The sequence below is a fragment of the Phoenix dactylifera genome, chromosome 15, assembly GCF_051530095.1.
Source record: "Phoenix dactylifera cultivar Ajwa chromosome 15, Ajwa_hap1_PhDact_Kaust_v1.1, whole genome shotgun sequence".
In the NCBI taxonomy this organism is placed as follows: Eukaryota; Viridiplantae; Streptophyta; class Magnoliopsida; order Arecales; family Arecaceae; genus Phoenix; species Phoenix dactylifera.
Window position 1 is genome coordinate 21,720,951 of NC_143204.1, and position 24,050 is coordinate 21,745,000.

Below are 24,050 nucleotides of genomic sequence, written 5' to 3' on the forward strand. Positions count from 1 at the left end.
AAAAGGGTTAAAACCGGAACCTACACCCTAGTCCAACGTGGAAGCCTCCTTTCCTTCTCTGCGTTCCCCAATGTTGCTCACTCCCCGCCCCTACCTCGCCCGCCGCCTGTTCCTCGCCGCCTCCCGCCGCCTCTCGCCATGCCCGCCGCCACTCGCCGCCACTCGCTCGGCGCCATCCCTCACCGTCCGCCGGACCCTCCGAGGTTTGTCTTCGTCCCTATTTTCGTCTCTCTCTACGATCGAAAAGGTAGTGGGTTTAATCGAGGAAGCGGTTGTGGTTGGATTTAGGTCGAGAGCATTTTGCTCTTTGAGATCAGTCCGATATCAGAAGTCAGTCACAGGGGCTACGGTTCGAGAAAGGTGTGCGAACTGGCTACGAGTTCTCGCTCTCTAGTTGCTGTTCCTCCTTTAGATAGTTGTCATTATTGTTGTGGGATGGGGTTTCCAGTTTAGTCCCATATCGGATAATCAGTGAAAAGGTCTGTGCCTTAAATGGGGGGTGCAAACACCTCTTCTCACCGAGGGCCCTTTTGTAGGACAAAACCGTGAGGGTAGGGGTAGTACCTCCGCGGACCCCCGCGCCGGCAGGGCCTCGGGACTGTCATTGGGCTACGGCCCTGGCGACCTCCCGCAGACCCGAAGCGGCAATTCCAGAGCGGACAATACCTCGGGGAGGACGCGGATGCTTTCCCTGCTCGTCCGGTGTGCGGGCTGGTGTCGGGGTTCCGACCCCACATCAGATGGCGCTAGAGGAAGGGCCCCGGCCACGCACAGACCTTCCCGCTGGGGGGGGCTGTGTTGTGGGATGGGGTTCCCAGTTTAGTCCCACATCGGATAATCAGCGGAAAGGTCTGTGCCTTAAATGGGGGGTGCAAACACCTCTTCTCACCGAGGGCCCTTTTGTAGGACAAAACCGTGAGGGTAGGGGTAGTACCTCCGCGGACCCCCGCGCCGGCAGGGCTCGAGACTGTCATTGGGCCACGGCCCTGGGCGACCTCCCGCAGACCCGAAGCGGCAATCCCAGAGCGGACAATACCTCGGGGAGGACGCGGATGCTTTCCCTGCTCGTCCGGTGTGCGGGCTGGTGTCGGGGTTCCGACCCCACATCAATTATAGTGGTCAATGGTGAGTTTATGGTGCGGTTTCTGTTTTCTTTCCCCCACTTTTTGCTCGCTCTTAAGAGTTCGTTGTTACTCGAATTAATCACTTCCATCCGCGGTACAAAGATTACGACGGTCCATTGTGAACTACTGGAGTCATAATAATACTAAATTCCATAAAAAAACATTAGGAGTGCGTCCCCTAATCTGCTGTTCATGCTACATCTACTTAACATTGTAGTGGGTTTGTGCTGTGAGCTTTGTATCCTTTCTCTCCTCCTTTTGCTCACCTTCTTAATGTGTCAGCGCCGTTTCCTTAATTTCTATAGACGTAGAAGTGTGATTGTGGTTATATTTTTGGAGGCAATAGGTTTAGATGGTTCATTGTGATTGATGGATTCATAAAAGAATTAGTCAATCTTGTATGGAGCCTCACTAAAGATTAGATTTTGGAGACGCTTGTCACTATAATCTTGTGTGCAATCTCTGATAGCAACCAATCTCCTAAAGCTTTACAGTTATTCTGAAAATTATGTTGGTTTTTGCAGTGAGATCAATTGCTACCCTTGCAGAAGCTACAGCAGGGTTTGATGAGATGGCTGCAGGGACTCAGCGGAAGTATTACATGCTTGGTGGCAAAGGTGGTGTTGGGAAAACGAGCTGTGCTGCATCCCTGGCTGTTAAGTTTGCGAATAATGGTCATCCTACTCTGGTAGTCTCAACGGACCCTGCGCACTCTTTAAGCGATTCTTTTGGACAGGTATATGACTATATTTGCAATGGATAATTCCTGGGTTGAAAAAATTTGTAACTTTCCCATACTGTTTACCAAAGCCTACAAGCTCAGGAATACAAGTTTGTCATATAGTACCTTATTTTGCAGCAAAACTCAAACAGGAACCTCAACTAGTCTGTGTTTTCTAATGGTTTTGTCTCTAGGATTTGAGTGGTGGAACGTTGGTGCCAGTTGATGGATTGGATTCTCCTCTGTTTGTGCTAGAGGTAAGAGCTTTTCCAATTCTTTCAGCTAAGTCATTTGCTTCTCCTAGGTGACATGCTAGGTATAAATGTTCAACTAGTAAAATTTCTTTTGCAGATAAATCCTGAGAAGACTAGGGAAGAATTTCGCAGTGCAAGTCAAAGAAGTGGAGTGAGTGGGGTTAAAGATTTTATGGACAGTATGGGTCTTGGAATGCTTGCTGAACAGGTATAGCCTAAAAAGTTGTAAATTTTCATTAGTAGCAGTGAAGTTTCTGGCAATCTCTTGTTCTGGTTTCTTCCACAGAATCATGAATATGCTTCTAAATTTGTTGGTAGGTATGCAACTAGATATTGTTATTGTTCTCAGTCCCTAGTGTTTGAGGATGTTTCTGTCTATTTGCATGTTGATCCATGCAAAAGAAATGTACGGTCTTTTAGTTTGTGGAACTCAAACATCATCCTTGCAGAGCTAAATTCTGATCTCTATGCCAGCTCTTTGTTTGGCATGTCTGACCTTTCATTGGATGAGGCGGGGTCTAAAAGTTTGGCTGGATTTTTTGGTATGGTTTAGCTCCAGAGTTATACTGAAAACAGTGGGGCCTTCCTTTTTGCCTTTTATTCTCATTTGCATTTTCTTTGATCATAAGGAAATATTGAACATTTCGATCAAGAAATAATTGAATTTTTTTTGTGTTTCTGTGCATACTAGATGACTGAACCAGTTTGTTTTTGCAAGTTTTTTTACTCCATTGATGGAAAGTTGTTATTTTTACAGAACCAACCTTACACTATCATAGTGTTTTCTTTATTTAATACCTCTTCTTGTCAACTTGTAGCAATTTTGGGACTGCAAGATTGCCTGAGGTAACTCAGGGATTTGTCAAGTGATTTGTCTAGAGACTGCAAAAGTAGTTGTTCAGTACTCTAGGTGGCTAATCCATATTTTATGCCAGTATCAGTTGTTTCATCAAAAGGCCTTCTGTAACTAGTTTCTTCTTTCTTTCCTGTGGTATTAGGGCAAGGTAATGCAAGAATTTTAAATCCATATCGCTTCTTTGGTATTAGGGCAAATGTATAATAACTTTGTGATCACAAATATTCCATGAGCTCCACTAGTACTTGTGTGATGTAAACCCTAAAAGGAGGTGGAGAAAAGGTGCTAATTACCCTCCTCATCACAAATCACTATTGCACTTGCACAAACACTGGCATCTTTCTTTCTGACATCAAGGTAGTCAGTTCATGATTTGGTCATGATTACATGCAAAATCATCTTTTGTTTAATACGATGTACATCTGTATTCTCTACAAGAATTCATCTAACTCAGATGCTAAACTCCCCTTGTTGATTCCTAAATGTTTGCTAAACAAGCTTAATTGTTAACTTTCAAAAAGTGTTAAACCAAATTATGGAGCTGTGCTATGATCTTCTTTAAATTATATACATGTCTTTATTCTTTTGTGCTGTTACTATAAAAGAGCATATTCTTGAGTTACTCCTTACAGCAATGCCGTCACTTTAATGACATCAGAATTACTAGAACTTGAAGTAGGTATACCAATGTCTAACCTGTGCCAAAATTATGCATTTTGTTTGCATTTTTTCTCCATGTTTATAAGATATGTCTTGCTTAAGCAGCCTACTGTTTGTGAATGGTGAATCTTTTTGATTTAGTGTTCATCCTTTACTTTCTGGTTTCCTTTTTATGATTAAGCTAGGAGAGCTAAAACTTGGAGAGTTGCTGGATGCACCTCCTCCGGGACTAGATGAAGCTATTGCAATTTCAAAGGTATAAATCTGAATTTGTAACAGTGGATACTAGCTATTTCTTTTTAATACCTTTGTTGCTCTTTATTTTATGTAATTTTTGATCCATTTACTTTTACCAGGTCATGCAATTTGTTGAAGCACAAGAGTATAGCATGTTTAGCCGTATAGTATTTGATACTGCTCCAACAGTGAGCACTCCGTAATAGATTATCTGTTTGCTTTCTGTTTAAAAGTTCTTATGCTTGTTATGCTCTTTACTTACTATTTATATGATTCTATTTTCATCTACTGCTAGGGGCATACTCTCCGACTTTTGTCCTTGCCAGACTTCTTGGATGCTTCCATTGGCAAGATCATGAAGGTGTGATTTTTTAAATAAATGCCATAACTGGTGCCTACTATAGATTTTTTTTCTTTTTTCCTTTTTTTCCTTTCTTTTTTTGCATTTGTTTGAGTTTTTCACATCCTCCCTAGTCATTTTTGTGCCCTTTTCAAACATATTTATCTATGGTTCATGTTTGGCTTCTTTTTTGATAAAACCTACATCAACAAACAAAATTTATGTAATTCAAATGCTTCTCCCCTATAAGCCAGAAAGACTATCCTTGAAATCTTGTTGTTGTTCAAGTAAATAAGTTCCTTACCTGACATTAATGACACCCTAATTAGCAATATTAGCTCATCATGTTAAGACCTTTCTCCTTTTCCTTGTTGCTTGCATGCAGTGCTGTTGGTCTCCTGTCTTTCTAATTATATGCTGTAAGTGTAAACAGTCATAAACATATATTCACTAATTTTTTTGCATGGTTTGAAATCTTTAACTTAAGCTGGCTGAAAGTATGAATTGGAAACATAACAGGAGACATATCAACATGCTTACTAATTTTGTGGCAGTATAAACTGGTTTTCATTTGTTAGATCTTTACAGAAGTTGGAAAAGTAGAAATAATTTGCTGAAGAAAGAAAAAACATAACTAAGTTTTTTCCATGAATTAACTTGCTGTTAAAAATCTTAACATATCAATCCTTTTTTACAGAGGCTTTTGATCCATAGAATGTGAAAACTGACATCTTCATGAATGATTTTGCTTGTTTTTGTCATCGTACTTGAAAAACATTGGTTTAATGTAGCTTGGCACAAGTAGTTCATTAAATTCCACATATCGTGTAAACTTTATATCAGTGGACATAGATTATGTAGCTATATTACAGGTGGAAATTGGTTTGGTATGTGGTAGGAGGGGGCAAATGGAACTGTCTGGTGGTAATTTGATGACAATTTCTCTGTCACCCAGTGGCTGTCACAATCCATTATCAGAAAGAAAACTTGCTTCTATGTCAACATAGGGATACCTTTTTTAGATGTTGGATCTTATGATAATCTTGGTATTATAATTGTTATTTTTTTTTTTGTACTATCAGAGCCTTTTCAATCTGATGGGCATGAAATTACTTAACATTGTACAGTTTTCTATGAATTGTAGACTTGCTTAATAACATATGTTATTGTGCTTTGTCAATTCCAGCTAAGACAGAAGTTAGCTTCGGCAACATCAGCCCTTAAATCTGTATTTGGGCAAGAAGGACCACAACAGGATGCGGTAAGTCAAGTTTGTTGGGGACATAAATTGTGGGTAATAAATCTGCTAACTCTTTATCTTTCTCATTTGTCTAGTCTGACAAACTAGAGCAATTAAGGAAGAGAATGATCAAAGTGAGGGAGCTTTTCCGGGACACTGAATCAACTGAATTCATCATCGTCACAATTCCTACGGTAAATACTAGGTTCTGACAATTTTTGTTCTCTTCTTTCTTTCTTTCCATCTTCTGTCCCCTCTCTCTCTCTCTCTGTCTGCAAGGATGTCTCTTTTTGTGCATGCATGCATGCATGCTATTGCATGTCTACATCTGTTGCATTACTGCATATGTAGAAATTTGGGGAAAAAGTTGGGCTATTCGAGCAGACTTTCCAGTTAAACTGTATAGCAGTGCTTACTTTCCAGTTAAACTATATAGCATTGCTTTGTTTGCTTCGATGTGCTTACAGGATTAAACTTGTAAAGTTCTATGAATCACGGCTTTAGACCTTAATCAAACATAATTGTTGCAGAAACTCCTGATTCTTTTATTTTTCTGAAAAATATTGATCACGAAGCTCACATTTTATATCTTGGCGCCATGAATGCTCGTGAAATACAGGCATACACTTCCTGACATAGCAAAATGGGTTCTGATATGTAAGGAACTAATTCAGTAAGGGATAATGCTAGTAAAGTGGGAGAGAAGATGAAAAAAGTTTGGAAAAGTTTTGTTTGAGAAATTATGAATGAAAGCTTGTTGCTAGTAGTGCCATGCTGAGAAAGTGTTCAAGTAGGGCCAAATTAATTTATTCTGGTATGGAGAAGATTAAAGCCTCGTTTAGCATCACTTTCTTTTTTTTTATTTTCAGAAATAGAAAAAATAAAAAAAAATGTTTCTATTTTTAAAAAAATATAAATATGTTTTGTGTAATCAATTATTTTTATAATACAAACATATCAATGGTGATAGGCATGGTGTTAGTTGCAGCGGAGGCAGTGGAGACGATGATTGTGTTCGTAGGAGGTATGATGGTGGTATTGTGAGGATGGTGTTGATAGCGGCGGCGGTGTAGTGGAGGCAAGGCAATTGTGGTGGCAGTGGTGGTGGTGAGGGCAACAACAATGTGACAGAGGTGATAGCTATAACGATAGCACTTTGGTGGTGATGGTAGTGGTGGTGGAGGCATTAGCGATGTGGTGGAGATGGCAATGATAGTAGCGGCCACGGTGGTGGCAATAGAGATAGCAACGAGGGTGGTAGCGGGGGCGACAACAGTAGCAGCGGCAACAATAGTGGCGGCGGTGGTGGTAAAAGTCATGAGTTTCTTGTTTTTGAAAATATTGAAAGTAAGAATTTCTTACTTTTATTTTTTCTAGAAATAATGAAAGCCACTTTTAAAAAATAGAAAATAAAAGTAGTAGTACCAAATGTGGTTTTGTGTCAATTTCTGTAATTTTGTTTTTAAAAATAAAAAAAGAATAAAAGCAATGCCAAATAGCCCTAAGTGTTAGGTTCTTTTCTTTAGATAGAATGTTCAAGGAAAAATCAGTTAGATTAACATGTACCTATCAAAGTGAAAAAAAAGGAAGAAAGATATTCAAATCTAATGAGGCTTGAATTCCAATATGAAAAAACTTCAACAGGAGATGCCTTGTTGTTGGCCTAGAAAAATTGAGGCGTCATGAGGGAGTGATGATAACTTGCAATAGCATCTAAGAGGATATAATGGAAGGTGGTTTGGAGATTAACTTTAGAAGAAAGCTTATTGATGAGCACAACGCTTTAATTCAATGTTTATGTAATGAAGCTTCATTCGACCATGTTAGCTGGGACCCTTTTTTAATCAATTTCATTTACTGAAGCATTTCAGTAAGCTTTAAATCAGGCTTCTAGGTTATTTGGCGCGTGAAATGGTTTTCCTAGTTTGAAATGGATAGCAAGATCCTCATGGAGGTGAATGGACAGGCATATGATATTCGGAAAAGAGGAGGTCTTCCTGTTGTAATCAGTTATATTGGATGAAATTATGAATCAACTTATTCATACTCTTATTGTTGCTGAGAATGATGGATCTTTATTATTCAGGTAGGAAAAGACTGTGATAGAAAAACTTACATACTGGCCTTGCCTCTATATTGTGCTTCATGATTTCATTCTTTCATGAGAACTGCTGGTAAAACTGCCCTGAGAAGAGTAGAACCAAAAGCTTCTAACACCTTTGCAACCCAAAGAGTCTAGCTAACAAGGAAGACCACATTGTTCTAATTTGAACTTCAAATTGGTTGCCAAGCTTGTGTTTTGCTCTTTTTTTTTCGGTTGTACGTATCTTCTTGTGTATGCTTTTGCAAAATTAGATAATAGTAACTGATCTCTGGTACATGCTTTATCATGGATGCGCCCGCAAACATGTAAATGTGTAATACTTTTAACTAAGTTTGATGTTTCAATTTTCTAAGGTCATGGCAATTAGTGAGTCATCGAGACTGTGTGCTTCCTTGAAGAAAGAACATGTGCCTGTCAAGAAGCTTATTATTAACCAGATTCTACCACCATCTGCATCGGACTGCAAGTTTTGTGCAATGAAAAGGAAGGTAAAGCCCCTAGGTTTCAGAAGTATTGAAGTACTTGCTCTTGGTGATTACATAGCTCAGAGTCATTCTGGACTTGTTTCTATCCCTTTCACCTCTATCTGACAAACAACTATGAAAACTCTGGCTGCATGGTGTTGATACAACAGATAACCAATTTCAAAACCTACTTTTATGACTTGCTAGTCATTGCTACTCTTTTCTAATCCAACTAAAATTTCTGTAGTAATTTCTTGAGAACATTGTAAAATATCTTCCTCCGTCTGAATTACCAAAGATGCAAGTGTCATTTTGCTCTTTCATTTCAGGATCAAATGCATGCACTTGAAATGATCCAAAATGATCCAGAACTCAAAGGCCTGAAGCAAATCCAAGCACTGCTAGTTGATGTAGAGATCAGGGGTGTTCCTGCCCTTAGATTTATGGGTGAGATGATCTGGAAGTAACATCCATGGACTGGAAAATGACTAGGTTGGAGATCATAACTTTGCTAGAGGTCTTGCTTGTTCATTCTTCATACACCAATACCACCTCTACAATCAGCACATCACTACACTGGAACTTATAGGCATGGCCATGGCCTGAAGCAGATGCATTATATGTTCAAACCTCAATGGGTTGATGGGCTTCAAATATAATCAAGAGCAAGCTAGCCTTCAGACAGAGGACAGCGATTTTAGTTTGAAACTTACATCATACATCAAATTTTGGCTTTCTAGATAGGATTCTTTTTGAAAGGAAAAGTGCATGTATAGATTGATGTATAATGTTTAAATTCTAAAAGAGCTACTTCCCCTTGATGCCCATGTCTGTCAAAATCTTTCTCTATGAAGAATTAAGCTGTGCCTGTGTGAAACTCTGGAAGGAAATATTATGGAGAACACTTCTCTGATAGTCTGATTTGATGAGATGATTGAAATTGCTGACAAACGGTAGGTGGTTCATCAACTAATGCAAACGAACAAAGCACTCGGAAACAAATGAAAGAAGACTGAAGTAAGATGAGCATAGGCACATGCAATTCGAAGCAGTCAGGGGCACTCTGAGTTGTAATCTTTCTCTGTTCTGTTATATATGTTTCGGGATCTAGTAATGAATCTCTCCGATTATTAGGAAAATTGTTTTCTTTTACTTTTTGAGATTTTGCATAAACAATTAAAAAGTCAACCAATACTAAGAAATATTTCTAATAATTATAAAATTAGTATTGTTTTAACAATCTTACCAATGTTATCATGATATTATAAAAGAAATGCATAAATTCGCTGGTGTTCTATATAATTTTGATCTAAAAATCTCCCGCGAAGCCAAGAAAAATCTTTTTTTTTTGGTATTGCTAGAACTATTTTTCTACCATACGTGAACCATGATGCTGAAGTATGTGTCCTGCGATACGTTATCATGATATTGTTAAAGAAATACATAAATTTGCTGGTGTTCTATATAATTTTGATCTAGAAGTCTCCCATAAAGCCAAGAAAAATCAATTTTTTTTTTTGGTATTGCTAGAATTATTTTTCTACCATGCATGAACCATGTTGTTGAAGTATGTGTTCCTGCAATAGCTATTGATAATCCCGGACTATGATTTGGTAAGCATGATCGATCAGAATGCAACGACATGTTTTAGACAAGCTAGGTAGGGATGACAATGAATTGACTATGTTTGGTCCTCAAACTCTTGAGCTCAATTTAGGCCAAGGTTGGGCCAATCTTTTGAGAGCACGTAGCTCATCCGAGGAGAGCCTTCCCATCCATCACCCCTGGAAAATGTTCAGGCTTCAGGCCAGGTCTAAGCATGATTTTTTCCCCTCCAAGTGCCACTCTCTTATTCCAACGAGACATCACAGAGCAAAGAGAACAGAAAGCTCTCACAAAACTAGATTTGGCTCATGCAATGCATTTGGAAGGGAGCATATCTTCATCTGATAAAAAGTACTTTATTTTCTTTAGCAGAAATGACATTGTCTTTATGTTTTTCCTTCAACAAAGAAAGAAGAAAGGGTCAGCTAAGATGGTGTCACATGCCAGCCCTTTTGCAAATTGTCCCTTGAAGATCCCATTAATGTTCATATCAAAAAAAGAAGATCCTGTTGTCTCAATCTTTTTTTTTTCTTTTGCGACTGAATAAAAGCCTCCAAACTTTTCTCAAGGCATATCCGATCTCAAAGTCTTTCTCATGCGAGTGCTTGCACGAGATACGGTGGAACATTCACAACCAAGTTCATGATCTGGCAGTATAAATTTTGGCAAAAGTTTGTCCCAATCACCAGAAGATCCTCGAGTCCCGTGCCCGGTTTAAATTGTTCTCTCCCGTGTTCTGTCCTTCTCTTCCCCTCATTTCTTGCTGCTTTAAAACAAAGTAGTAGTAGATAGAGAGATTCCAACAGGTCCACAGCCAAAGCTGATGCAACAGGTCCACAATCCAATCTCTTCACCATCATCTTCTTCCTCTTTCTTCATCTTTTCATCAATCAAAATTTTAACCGCCACTTGAGAAAAACAAAAAGAGAAAATAAAGATCAGCCATTCCGTTCGAGTCCATCACATAAACTTTATCCCCGACTACATCAAAAGCCTTCCTTTGTTGTTTCTTATTGCGCTTTTGATTTGTCTTGCACCCTTGGCACCTAACTCTCTGGCTAGATCTTGTTTTGCCGCGGTACAAGCTGATGCAAGTATTGGGTGATAAAGGCGGACTATTTATTTCTATACTTGGATAGATGGTCGATTTTCTGAGCGTTGGAGATCTCTGTTGTTACATCTTGATATTGATGTTTGAAGGATGATCTGAACTTATTCTGCTAGATCATTGGTGGAATATCATGTTTGCCTCATTGGCACTGTTTTAGGGATCAGTACAGTGATTAGTGGCACAACCACTCAAATAGATTCTACGAAATTATGTGTGTATATAGAAATAAAAGCTGGTCACCACTAAGGGGTGCATGCTCTAGTGGGACGCCCTCCTGGTTTGATTTCTCCTGCGCTGTGGCCTTCTTTTCTTCTTTTCCAACGTGAAAGATCCATAGCCATGGCTTTCTTAGGACCAAGGTCTCATAATAGCCACGAGTTATATATTAACTAATTCAACAAGTCGTGCCATGTTCTTGGCATCTGTATAGGTTTTCTCTACAGGAAACTGACAACAGTATCTCTTTATTAATTTTCCAAATCTCCATGCATCTCGAAATAGATTCACTTCATTGGATTGGCATGATGCTTGGTGACTTGCCACTTTTGTTTAGCAAAAAGGGTAGTGCTCCACTAGGGTAGCAATCAATAAAGGAGCTGAGATTCAAGGAAGTGCTTAGACAAGGATAAAGAGAATGCTTATGGATGGAAAGTGGAACTTGTCACTAGTACAATAGTTTTAGTTCGGTCTCGGGTCAATTTATCCGATTGAGAAGATCTGATTTTAGGTTCGTAGTTTCTGTTTAATAAGTACTGATTATTGAAAGATCTCACATCGGCTAAACTCGTTTCAAAGCCTGAGCATATGAGGCGGATATTTCCAAATCCTGCAGACACGTTTTGGATAGAAAACAAAAATAGAGAGGAGTCTGAGCGATGCGTGCATGTACGTGCGAGCTTCGGAATCAGACAATATTTGATAGGGGAGCCCCGTGTTTCCCCCTCATGTGGCTCCCACGTGGGCACTGGGTGCCTCACGTGCGTCGCGCAGGCGGTGGTATGGCATTTGGTATCAGAGCCAAGGACGGCTCTATTCCGAGGGTGGGTGAATGAAAGATCCCACATCGGCTAAACTCGTTTCAAAGCCTGGGTATATGAGGCGGGTGTCTCCAAATCCTACAGATGCGTTTTGGATGGAAAACAAAACCAGAGAGGGGTTTGAGCGGCGTGTGCGCGCACGTGCGGGTCCTGAAACCAGACAATATCTAGCAGGGGAACCCCGTATTTTCCCCTTATGTGGCTCTCATGTGGGTACTGAATGCCTCACGTGCCTCGCGTAGGCCAGGGCATGACGATTATTGCTAGTTTGTGAAGCTTGTTTGCTTGGATCTTTCTTTCAAATCATCGCTGATATCCAGAGTTTTGGGTGGGAACCGTCAAACATTCTCATTTCCTTCCTTTAGGGAATAAAAAAAACATTATCGAAATCCAAGATTGCTCAAATAAATTATTTTGAATCTTTAATCATCATTTTCAGTTTCCTAAGGATTCGACTTTACTACAAATGGAAATCACTATGACAGCCCTCAACCATCACAAATGACTGAAACATAAAAAAAAAAAAGCCCCAGTAGATAAAATAATGCCTCCACTCAAAAGCAGATGATACAATGGCTATGTTTCAGTCGACTGTTACAAACCATCCGTTCAATTTCCATTTGATTCTAGAAAATCAATTTAAATTGGCGTTGTTTTAATTTTACCTCTAAATTGACCCGACCCTGATGCATGTACGATAAGACTGAAATCAGATCAGATACTAGTATATCCAAATCCATATTTATTTTGTTTAACGAATATAGATATGAATAGATACAAAAAATTTATATCGATATTTATCTTAAATAGTTATGGATACAAATCGAATACCGAAAATATATATATAAATATAAATATAAATTAAATAATTAAATTTTATGACTATAGAATTAAATATATTACTAAGTGGATAATAAATTAAATTAATAGCATGTTAACATAGTTATTTATTTTTCTTAAAATTCATGAGTTTTATATAAAATTAAATAATCTTACAAATGTAATTGACTATTTAGATAGGGATCAAATAGTTGTTTATTCATATTTATATCTATTTTTTTCAAATATAAATATAGATATAAAAATTAATTAAACACTCAAATTTTTATTTATACTTGAATAGGTTTGAATACATAAATAAAGTCAGATGATGATATCCAATCCACTTGCACCCTTAATGCACGATCCTCTTTTGTTGGATGCCACCTTGACGCGCAACTTCCGCCTCTGTCCGCCCATTTCTTTATAAATTCATCCTTCAAAAGCTAGGATTTTGAAAGGTTAGCATTCGCTCTTTAAAAAATTTGACGATTTCTCTAATCATATGCCCTCGTTGGGATGGGTTTCTTCTAGAAGTTTTTGTGGCACCTAACGGGCATTGAAATCGCGTCCACAAGCTTTTATATATATATATATATATACAAACTTGGGAAGTGTTGGTGTCATCCACTTTACACCAAAAGAGAGTGGAAGCCTCGCAGTTTGCATTAAAGGATGGCTAGACGCATGAAGCCTATTTACTCTACTTTTCTTCTACTTTCACCAACACCACAAGACCAAGCACATACGAGTTGATGCCATTGTCAAACTGGATCTGTGAATGTCTGCCTGGTCCACTGGCTTCCCACGAGACTCCCATCTGACTCCCACGAGACGCCCGAGGCTTGCCTCCATCTTTCTTTCCTTGAGTCCATAATTTTCTATTCTTGTGCCCATCGAAAATCAGGGCCGTTGATGCCGCCGAAGCCAAGATAACACCCCGGCCTTCATTCCTTGTTTTCTTTTTCCTTCTTCTCACAGCCCAAACTCACCGCCGCTGGCTGAGAAATCGGCTGAAAATCGACTAGAAAAGGGGACCTTGTTTCCGCCCCATTTTGTTCTCTCTTTTTTTTTTCTTTCGGCCATCTCCACTGCCGGCATTCTTGGTTGAGGGTCTCGGCCTCTCCTCTACATAGGCCTCTGCTACACCGGAGTCTCAGCTGTCGGCGAGTGACATGGGACCTGAAAACTATCGAATCAGAAAGCTCCTTGTTTGACCCTATTTTTAGATTGATTTCAGTCGGGTAGCCACCGCCATTGGCCGCTTTCCACTTTCTACCACCGCCATGCTTTGCCGGACTACCACCACCCCCTTCCTTTCTCTTTTTCCTCTTCGTCTTCTTTTTTTTTTTGGTGAAAAATAGGAGGGGAGGGGGAGGGACCAGCCCACCTGCGTAGCAGCCCCACTACTGGGCCCCCTTTCCATCAGGAAATATTCGATACAAGTCGCAGGTTTCGCATGCCTTTCCCGACCTGTGGGCTCATCGTCTTACGTGTGGGTACGTCACCCCAGCACTATCTCGGTACAGATGGAAGGAAATCATATCCGCCAACGAGCCGTCCGGGCGTGGGGCATCCGGTCCCCTAATTTAATCAACTCTCGCGCGTTTCGAATCCGAACAACTCAGGTGGAATTATCGCCCCCTTACCCCCAGGCTACCAACCTTGGTGGCACTCTTCATCTTCTTTCTCTAGTTTGTCAAAGAGGAGATAGTTAGAAAAAAAGGGATGGAGAAGAAAAGAAGACTCTCCCTTTCTTTCTTTGCTTCTTCTCTCTCTTCTCCCTCTTTCTCTCTCTAGCAAACCTATGGACCTTAATAAATGGTCCCATCTTCTTGTCCTATGGATTCGAGTTGACCCTTGCAAAGTGGCCCTAAACCATCCTAATGTTTGGGCAGCCTACCGCACTGATTACCCTGCCCTATTAAGTACTTATGAAACCCACTATTGATGAATCCTGTTGAATGATCTTAGCCTTGATCGAGTTTTTGCTTCATGATTCACTGATCGAGTCGCTTAGACTTAACCCACTCAGAATCGTCGAATACCCTTATCTAGCCAGTCTTCCATGTTTCTTGTATTTTAGTTCTATTCAAATAATTGAATAAAAATTAATTTTATTTTTAATAAACTAATTAGGTATAGCTGGTTCGCCTAGTAAAATTTGAAGGTTTAAAGCGAAAGAGGTAAGTAATCCTGACATTCCTTATCAGTTTTCAATTTTTATATATTCTCCATGCTTATGATTTATATAAAAATAAAAAAATAATGCTAAATATTGATGATATCATATTTTTTAAAATTAAGGATTGAGTATGTGATATTATGAAATTTATGATTTATCGCAAAATAATGATCCTATGACTGCTATTTTTACTACTAATGATTTACGAACTCTGAACTCAATATTATACTTTAATGCTTTTCAAAATATTTATTTATGTATGATTTAAGAAAATACAATTTAAGAAAATATAATTCAATAAAATATGAATTTAAAAATATGATTTAAGAACTATGTCGAAAGGCTCTCAGATAGTTATGTATGCCCTTTAAAGTGGGATAGATCGACATCCAGAGCTAGTTCCATACGACTTTACTAGTAGATAATAGTAGTTGGCATACAACTTTGTCATCGGTATAATAGTGACCTCAACATTAAGTCTGAGAGAAATAATTTGATCTATGGCATGGTTAAATAGTAAATAATTTACGATTTTATTTATGCTATACATCTAAAACTATATTTATGAAATATTGATAATTATGCATGTATGATTAGGTTATGACTTGCTTTATTATATAGTACTACTAAATATTCTATCTTGCAATAATTGTTATATAGTATAAGGTATATTTATTGAGCTGCATAGTTTTTTTTTATTATTATTTTTTTAAATAAATTGAGTCAGTATGCTTGGAGAATGGCTCAAGTTTATAGTTTGTGCCAGCGAATTTGGTGATTTTGTAGAAAAATTGGAGTATTTTAATTGTTAGCTACGTATTATCGTGGCCTGCATCGTGCGGCAGCATGGACGTATTATTTGGGATGTGACGATCATTCTGCGTTTCGTTCTCCTAATAAGCCCCCTCTACTCATCAACTTCACCACTCCAAGGGCCTTACTCGGGAGGGACAAAAATGGAGCCCCATGTAACCTCAAAGAGAGGCACCACCTTCTTCAAGACGTGTTTCAATGGCGTCAATGCTCTTGCAGGTCTCATCTCTCCCCTCTCTTTTTCTGTGTTCACAAACAACACATAGCATGGCCATCTCTGTTTCATGTTCTATCCGAAGTTCAGAATCCAACTTCTTTAATCCATCGCAAATTCAGCGAACTCCATATTGTGGTATTTGTTAAACGTCAGCATGCAATTAAAGGTTTTCACCTACGCTTCATCATTTTACACAGAGATAGAATGTGATGAAACTCTATTTATCGATCTTCATCTTCTATGCTCCAGAGACATGAAACACGGGCGTAGTTTAAACTTAAGATTTATGTCATTTTTATGTTTTTCAGGACTCGGAATACTATCGATTCCATATGCTTTGTCTCAAGGAGGATGGCTAAGCTTGATACTTCTTTTTGCAACGGCAGTCATCTGTTGCTACACAGGGCTTCTCTTGCAACGATGCATGGATTCAAATGTACTCGTTAAGACCTATCCTGATATAGGGGGCTTAGCTTTTGGCCGTAAGGGGAGGCTCATAGTGGCAACCTTCATGTACCTTGAGTTGTATCTAGTGGCGATCGAGTTCTTGATATTAGAAGGTGATAACTTGGAGAAGTTGTTTCCATATACGAAGTTCCATATAGGGACCATGAAGATCGGAGGTAAACAAGGATTTGTTCTGCTTGCAGCCTTAATAATTTTGCCGACAACATGGCTACGAAGCTTAACCATGCTTGCATATGTTTCTCTTGGTGGGGTCTTGGCTTGTCTCATTGTGGTAGCCACTGTTCTGTGGTCTGGAGTAGATGACGGGGTTGGGTTTCATGAAAGAGGAGTCCTTCTGAAATGGAGTGGAGTTCCTACTGCTGTGAGTTTATTTGCCTTCTGCTTTAGTGGGCATGCAGTCTTCCCAACCATATATACCGCCATGAGAGATCGAACAATGTTTTCCAGAGTAAGACGAGGGCTTTGAAAATATTTCTACTAATAGATTAGCACGATCATTATATTCAGTGATGACCTTTCCTTTGCAAGCTTATTAATTAGATTTGCTCTTGAGATATTCCATTAGTGCAGCTTCAGTCGTTAGATTCTTTGTTATTAATTCGTTCTTCCTTTTCTCTTTTTTACTTTGTCTAGGGTGAGGGGTTCCCACCAATGGACCCAAGTCCTTCTAGCAACAATATGAGATGGGTCTTTTCAGTTTTAGTTCCTCAAAGGATTATTTTTTCGTCAAACGTGTAGTCATAAATCTCATCAAAATCTCCTTTCTTAAAAGAAAAAAGGGAAAAAAAACCCCGAGGGGCAGTGCCAAGGTGTCATTGCCTATGTTCTTTTTGCCAAGTGTTTTTTTTTTTTTAGCTTTCACCTACAGTTTTATTCATTTTGGCCATAAATACACCTCCACCACCATGTGTATCTGCTCCTCAGAGACCTATTTTCTTAAATAAATAATGCCCTAAACATGTAATGTTTATATCACTTGTGGTATCTCTGAAACAAGACAATATTAGCTGAGCACTAAGATGAATGCTTCAAGATGAATTGGTTCTGATATACTTCTGTTTTTGATGTAAAATTGATTCTGATATATCCCTATTGCAGGTGCTATTCCTCTGTTTTGGGCTCTGTTTTCTTAATTATGGACTTATGGCAATTCTGGGATATTTGATGTATGGTCAGAGTTTGAAGTCTCAGGTGACACTGAATCTTCCTGTGGGGAAGCTGAGCTCGAAGATTGCAATTTACACAACTCTTATCAATCCTTTTACAAAGTATGCACTGGTAGTTATGCCCATCGCAAATGCAGTCGAAGATTGGTTCCAAGTCTCCAAGAATAGGCTCATAAGCATTCTCATCAGAACTATTCTAGTGGTCAGCACAGTGGTTCTGGCCTTGACCGTTCCATTTTTTGGATATGTCATGGCACTTACAGGGTCATTTTTAAGCAGCACAGCTACAATGCTGTTACCATGTGCATGCTACCTCAAGGTCTTTAAGAATTCTCTGAGATGGGGATTTGAGTTAGTAATCATACTAGCTGTGATGCTAAGTGGTTTAGCTATTGCAATCATGGGAACTTACTCTTCCCTAGAGCAAATTATACTTAATTTATGAACTTTTGACCCAATGTGGATTATGTTGCAAATGCTCCTCCCTGAAGTGAAAACTAAAGGCGGTGTTGGAGTTTGTTTTATCAGAAAATTGTTTAAGCCTAAAGCCAATGTAAACATTCTAAAGATAATAAATAAAGGCTAACAATCTAAACCATTTCCTCACTGTGAATTGCTAGTGAGTCTATTTTGGTTTGAATGTGCAAGTAATGACTTTGGAGTCTAGAGCTATAAGCTTTCGAAAAGATTCTCTCAAAAATATTTTTGTCACAATGGTTGGCTTGTGACTTCCATTTCATTCTCCTTGCAGAGATGTTGATTCATATAAGCACTTAATCATTTAGCACCTAGCAAATGTTCGTGTCTTATTCTGAACTTTTGAAGCTTTACCAAGAAATTACTATGCTCCAAAGGAATTTAAGCTATAGACAGCATTACCTTTTGGAAGACATGTTGATGTGTCGCTAAATTCTTCCTGAAAGTCCTCATGGATGAGTTGTTCATAATATGGCCAATGAGTTATACACAAATAATATCACTTAAATCTAAGCAGGGAACAAGCTTTAGTGCCAAACCCACACCCCAGAGTGGATGTGCTGTGATATCTTTGCGTAGGACTATCTTAAATAGCTAACTCATACATGTTCAGATTTATCTTATCCTCTCCAAACATCATAATGAATATCAGCTTCAGTCTAGCATAGAAAACAACCACAATTAGTTGCTTAGGCTCTGTGACCATATAGTTGGTAGGTATACATGTGACTGGCACAACAATTAATTGCTTACCAGGCCAGCAATGGTCAGTGTTTCAGGTTCAAGAATGGTGCCAAAGAACAACTTGTCTAAGTCATCATCTTATAGCATCAAGAGTTTAACTGAGACAAGGTACTGCTCTGTCTACATGCACATTAAGACAACTACTCTTCTTTGTTCCTGAATGCATAGTCATGGATGCATGGATAGCCTTTGATGTTTGGATCAACATTCATACATCATTCATGCAACGCTGCAGAAGCAGCCCTGCTTACTAACACATGATTGCCAGATGCTGATGGTAAGTAGGAAACCCATAAAATAATAGCCATAGGATGGGATTTAACAAGCAGTTACCATGTTAAAAAAAAAAAATGTACAGAAACAAAACTGCTTAATATTTACTGTCAAAACTCCGGGCTTACTCTCTAGCTCCAATCCTTTTAATTCCATAGGGTTGTACAGCAGCCTGGTTATAGTTGGATGGAGATGCGAGATGGTGTTCACCTATTTGTTTCAAGGGATCGGTCTCATCCTCTTTAAAATGATATATATCATTGTTAGAGCATAGCTATGGAGTCATAAGAGACTTGCAGCTTGATTGAGTTGGAAACCAGTGTAAAAATTCATAACTATAATTTTTTTATTGAATTTGTAAAAGAATTTGTGCCGATACAGTCAATCATTTTGATGTTCAAGTGCAGACCATCTAATACTTCATATACATATTCAAGTTCCAGGCAGGAATCATCCCCTGAGATAAATCTATGAATAGATCCACCCAGCTCGACACAACTCTCCCCAGCCACCTTCTTCAACCCTTCTTCTCTCATCATCCTCCGCACTTTAGCAGCTTCGTCCCATGATCCAGCCTCCGAGTACATGTTGGCAACCATTACATAGTTTCCAGTTCGTCTTGGCTCCAGCTTGAGCAATCTTCTCTTCACATCCTCTACAATACTAGTTTTATCTTTAGAGCTATGCAACTGGCATGCACTTAACAATGTCCTCCAGACGACTGCATCGGGCTCGACAGGCATGCTCCTGATAAAGTCGCAGGCCTCGCGAAGATGACCCTTGCGACCGAGTACATCAACCATGGCACTGTAATGTGTCATCATCGGCTCAATGCCATGGACATGCACCATCTCATGAAAGAATCCATACCCATCATCAACCAAACCGGCATGGCTGCAAGCACAAAGAACCCCAAGAAATGTCACGTAATTAGGTTCGATCGAGGCTTTTTTCATCTCGGAGAAGAGTTCAAGAGCTTGTTTAGCTGAACCATGCTGAGCGCATCCCAGAATCATGGCACTCCAAGTCCACACATTCTTCACTGGCATTCTATCAAACACACGTCTAGCATAATTTACAGATCCACACTTTGCATACATGTTGACGAGCGCTGTACCCAGCTGGAGATTGATATCCGATCCCCTTCCGATGATATCGCCATGAAGCCATCTTCCAAACCTCAGGCTTCCAAGCTCAGCAGCAGCAGAGAGCAAGACGACAAATGTTGTCTGGTCGGGCTCGAACCCGCAACTCCTCATCTGAGTAAACACGGCGATCGATTCTTCCGGGAGCAAGTTATCGACGTAAGTCGATAAGATGGTGTTCCACGAAACAACTGTTCTAAGAGGCATACCATCGAACACCCGCCGCGCATCCTTGATCTTGCGACATGACCCATAGAAAAGCATGAGAGTGTTCTGGACATAGACAATCGAATCGAAACCGGTCTTTAGAGCATCAGCATGGGCTTGCCTCCCGAGCTGGAGGGCCGCGAGGTGGGCGGAGGCCTTGAAGACGAAGGGAAAGGTGAGCTCATTGGGTCTCAATCCATGACGACGCATCTGGAGATAGAGAAAAAGGGAATCCCCTGGGGAGTCGCTCTGGCTGTAGCCACGGATGAGGTGGTTCCAGGAGGAGCGCATGGAGGGATCGGGGGAGTGGGCGAGGAGAGAGCGAGCGTAAGGGAGGCTCCCGGAGGGGGAGAGGGCGCAGAAGCGGAGCAGCTCGCTAGCGAGGAATTTGTCGCGGCGGAGGAGGCCGGAGGCGATGACGTGGGCGTGGATTTGGCGGAGGTCAGCCATGGAGGAGCAGGACTGGAGGAGGGCGAGGCATTGCTGTTTTCTCGAGAGGAAGATGGGGTTGGAGTTGGGGATGGGAGCCGGGGGAGAGTAACAGTTGGGCCTGGTGGCGAAGAACCGAGCCATGCCATTGGGGGTACCAAGATTTTGCGATAGAAGGGCGAGGGCGTGAGTGTTCTCATGACATACGGGCGAGGGAGCAGATCACTATATATATATATATATATATATTATAGAGAGAGAGAGAGAGTAATTTTTAAAAATAAAAAATAATATTTTATAAAAATAAAATTTTATATTTTATAAAAAAATTATACGGAATATAAAAAAGCTTAATTTCTACCAACTAGAAATTATTTTTTTTTCAAAAATACCCTTAAAATAGAATAGGATGATATTTTTTTCTTTCATCAAAGCCATAACAAGTATTCCTACATATTTTTTTTTTAAAATAAATATCTTCAACCAAACATAAGCCATCTTCAAGCATGTCACTTTTCTACCGTCAACAAATATACAAAAATTATTTTTTGGAATATTATCTATATTTAGACATCGGCTTTTCTATTGAATATCAGTATGGTTTCGGGACTTAAACATGATCTAAAGGCGTTCCATTTAGTAATTTGGTTGATGCCTTCATGAATGGAGTCCGGGTAAGTGTTGGGTATAGCTAAAAGCCACAGGATAGGTGTTCTAAAACTAAGATAATAAGAGTCACCCAAGGCCGGATGGAGACGTAATTTCCCAATCGCATGATAAATAAACCATTTGCTGTTGATCCTCTCTCAGAATTCTCGAGAAATGTTCACAAAAAGAGAGGATTGATCAAAACTTGGTGCAGATTTGCTTATAAATCCAGAATCAGCATGTCAAATTAAGGCATAAAAAAGGGTAAAAGTAGTGATGTGGTGGGGCCGCTAATTTCAGCTAACGCAACGTCGCCAACCTTGTTTAATTTCCAATTATCCGCTCCTTAATTACAAAAGATAGCCTGCCAACGAGGCACCTTCGAAACTCTAATCGACGCCTCCACTCAATTAATCCTCTCTCCATGGCTGTTATTTCCCATTCACCGTAGATACTGGCTCACATTCTCTCATCCTCCCTTATATTCTATTTCCACCACCACCTACATCCTTCTCTCTCTCTCTCTCTGTGAGATGGACAACCAGCAAGCAGAAAGCTTGGCTACGATGACAGAGGATTTGTTGAAGAGCACCCAGATTTTATGTAATCTTTTGAGTCACAAGAGGTACTTGATTTTGTATTAGTTGTAATTTTTTTTAAGGGGTAAGGGAGGCAAAAAGCCACACAGATATTTTTTATAAAAGAGAAAAAAGCTATTTACATAATTACAGAATAATACTTATATCTTCTCCGGAACAAAATTTCCATCCAACAAAAAAAGAATCCAATCTTACCAGATAAAAAACCAATAAAGAAGAAAGCCAGAGGAGTCATTAGATAGAGATGACTTTGGTCAATAAAGCAAAACAATTAAAGCTTGTGGTCTTGATGGGAGTAAGATAACTATTGAGTTCCATGGTCTCCCTCGTTGCTCATCCACCTTTTTATAGAAGATTATCAATTCGAGCATGGCAATTGATAATTCTTCAGGGGACGAAGTGATAGATGCTGCTCCTCTAATGCAAATAAAAAATCCTTCAGAGCCTTCCTTCCCTGCGCAAGAGTTAAGAAGCCCACACACAGGTGGAGGAGAAGACCAGGAGGTCAAGACAAGCTCATGCATGTAGCTATCTCTGTTCAGAAGACCCAGAGCATTTTCAATCTCAAAGTTCAAGTCTGGAAAAAAGTTTAGATGAAGAATGAGAGAGACTGACCGTTTTTCAAATCCTCCAAAGAATGATACTGGTGTCACCATTCTCTATTAGTGTATTTTTTCTTTTGAAACCACTCTGTTAGTTTGGGTTTTCAACAACTATCACTAGTAAGGGGGCCATGCATGTAGGAAGCCCAAAGTAGTCTTATCTGTTATATAACTTGTGTTGTCTAGTTATATCTTTCAGTCTTCATTGTTGACCCTAGTAGCAACTTGTAATTGATGGAATAATTGGTAATTAACAATTCTTGCAGCTAATGCCTATGCCTTGAGATTTGGAAATTGTTGTGTTAGGATGTTTGCTTGAGCAGTGGGGCTTGTCCATCCTGAACATTGCTTAAAATATCTGAATCTCAGCTCACTTGGATTTCTAGTGATCCGATCAGTGTGGACTGGTAAGTGGTGATATAATGGTTTCTTGCAAGTTATTCCAAAAAATAACAAACAAAACGTGGAAAATATGAACATAAATATCTCAAGAAAAAAATATTGAAATATACTGAAAACGTTATTCTCGATTCTGCGAAGTTTTTTATAAAGCATTTCAGTTGCTTCTCTTCCATGAAAATTTCATTTTTCCAGAATGTACTAATTTTTGGCCTAATTTTTCTTCTGATAATCGATTCAACCTCTGATCAAAAAGATTGACCTTAGTTATGTTTCATCTCTTCAACAAGTTTAGTAACAAGCATAATGACCCCATTATTCCGATGGAGAGAAGAACTTATAATTAGCTTTTTAGAAAAATTTCCAAACAAACAATTTTAACGAAGTCTTTCAATTTCTTTACTATTGGTGAACATTAGAAAATTGATATTAAATATAAAATATATTTAATAATGAATAGATAAACGCATGCAAAATACCATGCAGAACATTTAGTAAAGAATATTTTTACTGGTAGAGTTGGAGCAGTGATCCACCGGAAAAAAAACCTGGTCTTTTTTTTGTACAATTAATTGAATAACCTGTCATTATTTTAGTTCAGATTCCATTTTGAAATTCCATCTGACAAAAGAAATTAATGATCCAATGGTATGCAGACTTGGATCAAGTGATCCTTGAGATGGATTTTATAGCGATCCAAATGCCGTGCAATAATTGGAATATTTAGATTGTCGAGTGCATCTTACATGAATTGCAATACACCAAGGCAGAAAAATGTCTTTCCGAAAACTTGTATCCTGACAAGCCAGAGCAAGGCTACCACGTACACTTGGGCTTTGCTATTATGCTCATATAGGCCTCATTTGGGTCAATCTTTTGGCAAACATACTAGACCTCATCAAATTGAAACAAGACCATTCCAGTTGTGCACTATGCATGGAGTCTCTTTCTTATATATACACATATCATAACTAAAAATGGCATACCATATTTTTCCCATATTTTTCAACATCTTCAGCATTTGTTTTATAATTGTATTTTTTTTAATTGACCGCGGCAGAAGATTTTCTATTCATATATGTGCATACATGCGCTTGTGTATGTGT

At 39.2% G+C, this 24,050-nt stretch overlaps 3 protein-coding genes across 3 annotated transcripts; 2 read left to right on the forward strand and 1 right to left on the reverse strand.

The window, feature by feature from the left end:
• Window positions 1–16: 16 nt before the first annotated feature.
• On the forward strand, window positions 17–8,825 carry LOC103716399 (ATPase GET3B-like). Its single transcript, XM_008804377.5, has 11 exons — window positions 17–203; window positions 1,649–1,860; window positions 2,040–2,102; window positions 2,197–2,307; window positions 3,797–3,871; window positions 3,972–4,040; window positions 4,148–4,213; window positions 5,379–5,453; window positions 5,528–5,626; window positions 7,890–8,024; window positions 8,330–8,825. The coding sequence occupies exons 1-11, from the start codon at window positions 71–73 to the stop codon at window positions 8,465–8,467; spliced, it is 1,176 nt and encodes a 391-aa protein (XP_008802599.1). The 5' UTR covers window positions 17–70; the 3' UTR covers window positions 8,468–8,825.
• A 4,804-nt stretch (window positions 8,826–13,629) lies between these two features.
• Window positions 13,630–18,027, forward strand: LOC103716398 (Transmembrane amino acid transporter family protein). The gene is made up of 3 exons (XM_008804375.4): window positions 13,630–15,789; window positions 16,096–16,703; window positions 17,354–18,027. Exons 1-3 carry the CDS (start codon window positions 15,714–15,716, stop codon window positions 17,864–17,866), a joined length of 1,197 nt encoding a protein of 398 aa, XP_008802597.3. The 5' UTR covers window positions 13,630–15,713; the 3' UTR covers window positions 17,867–18,027.
• A 1,208-nt stretch (window positions 18,028–19,235) lies between these two features.
• Window positions 19,236–20,897, reverse strand: LOC148699939 (Pentatricopeptide repeat (PPR) superfamily protein). Its single transcript, XM_088711390.1, has one exon. It carries the CDS (start codon window positions 20,838–20,840, stop codon window positions 19,251–19,253), a length of 1,590 nt encoding a protein of 529 aa, XP_088567516.1. The 5' UTR covers window positions 20,841–20,897; the 3' UTR covers window positions 19,236–19,250.
• Window positions 20,898–24,050: the final 3,153 nt, after the last annotated feature.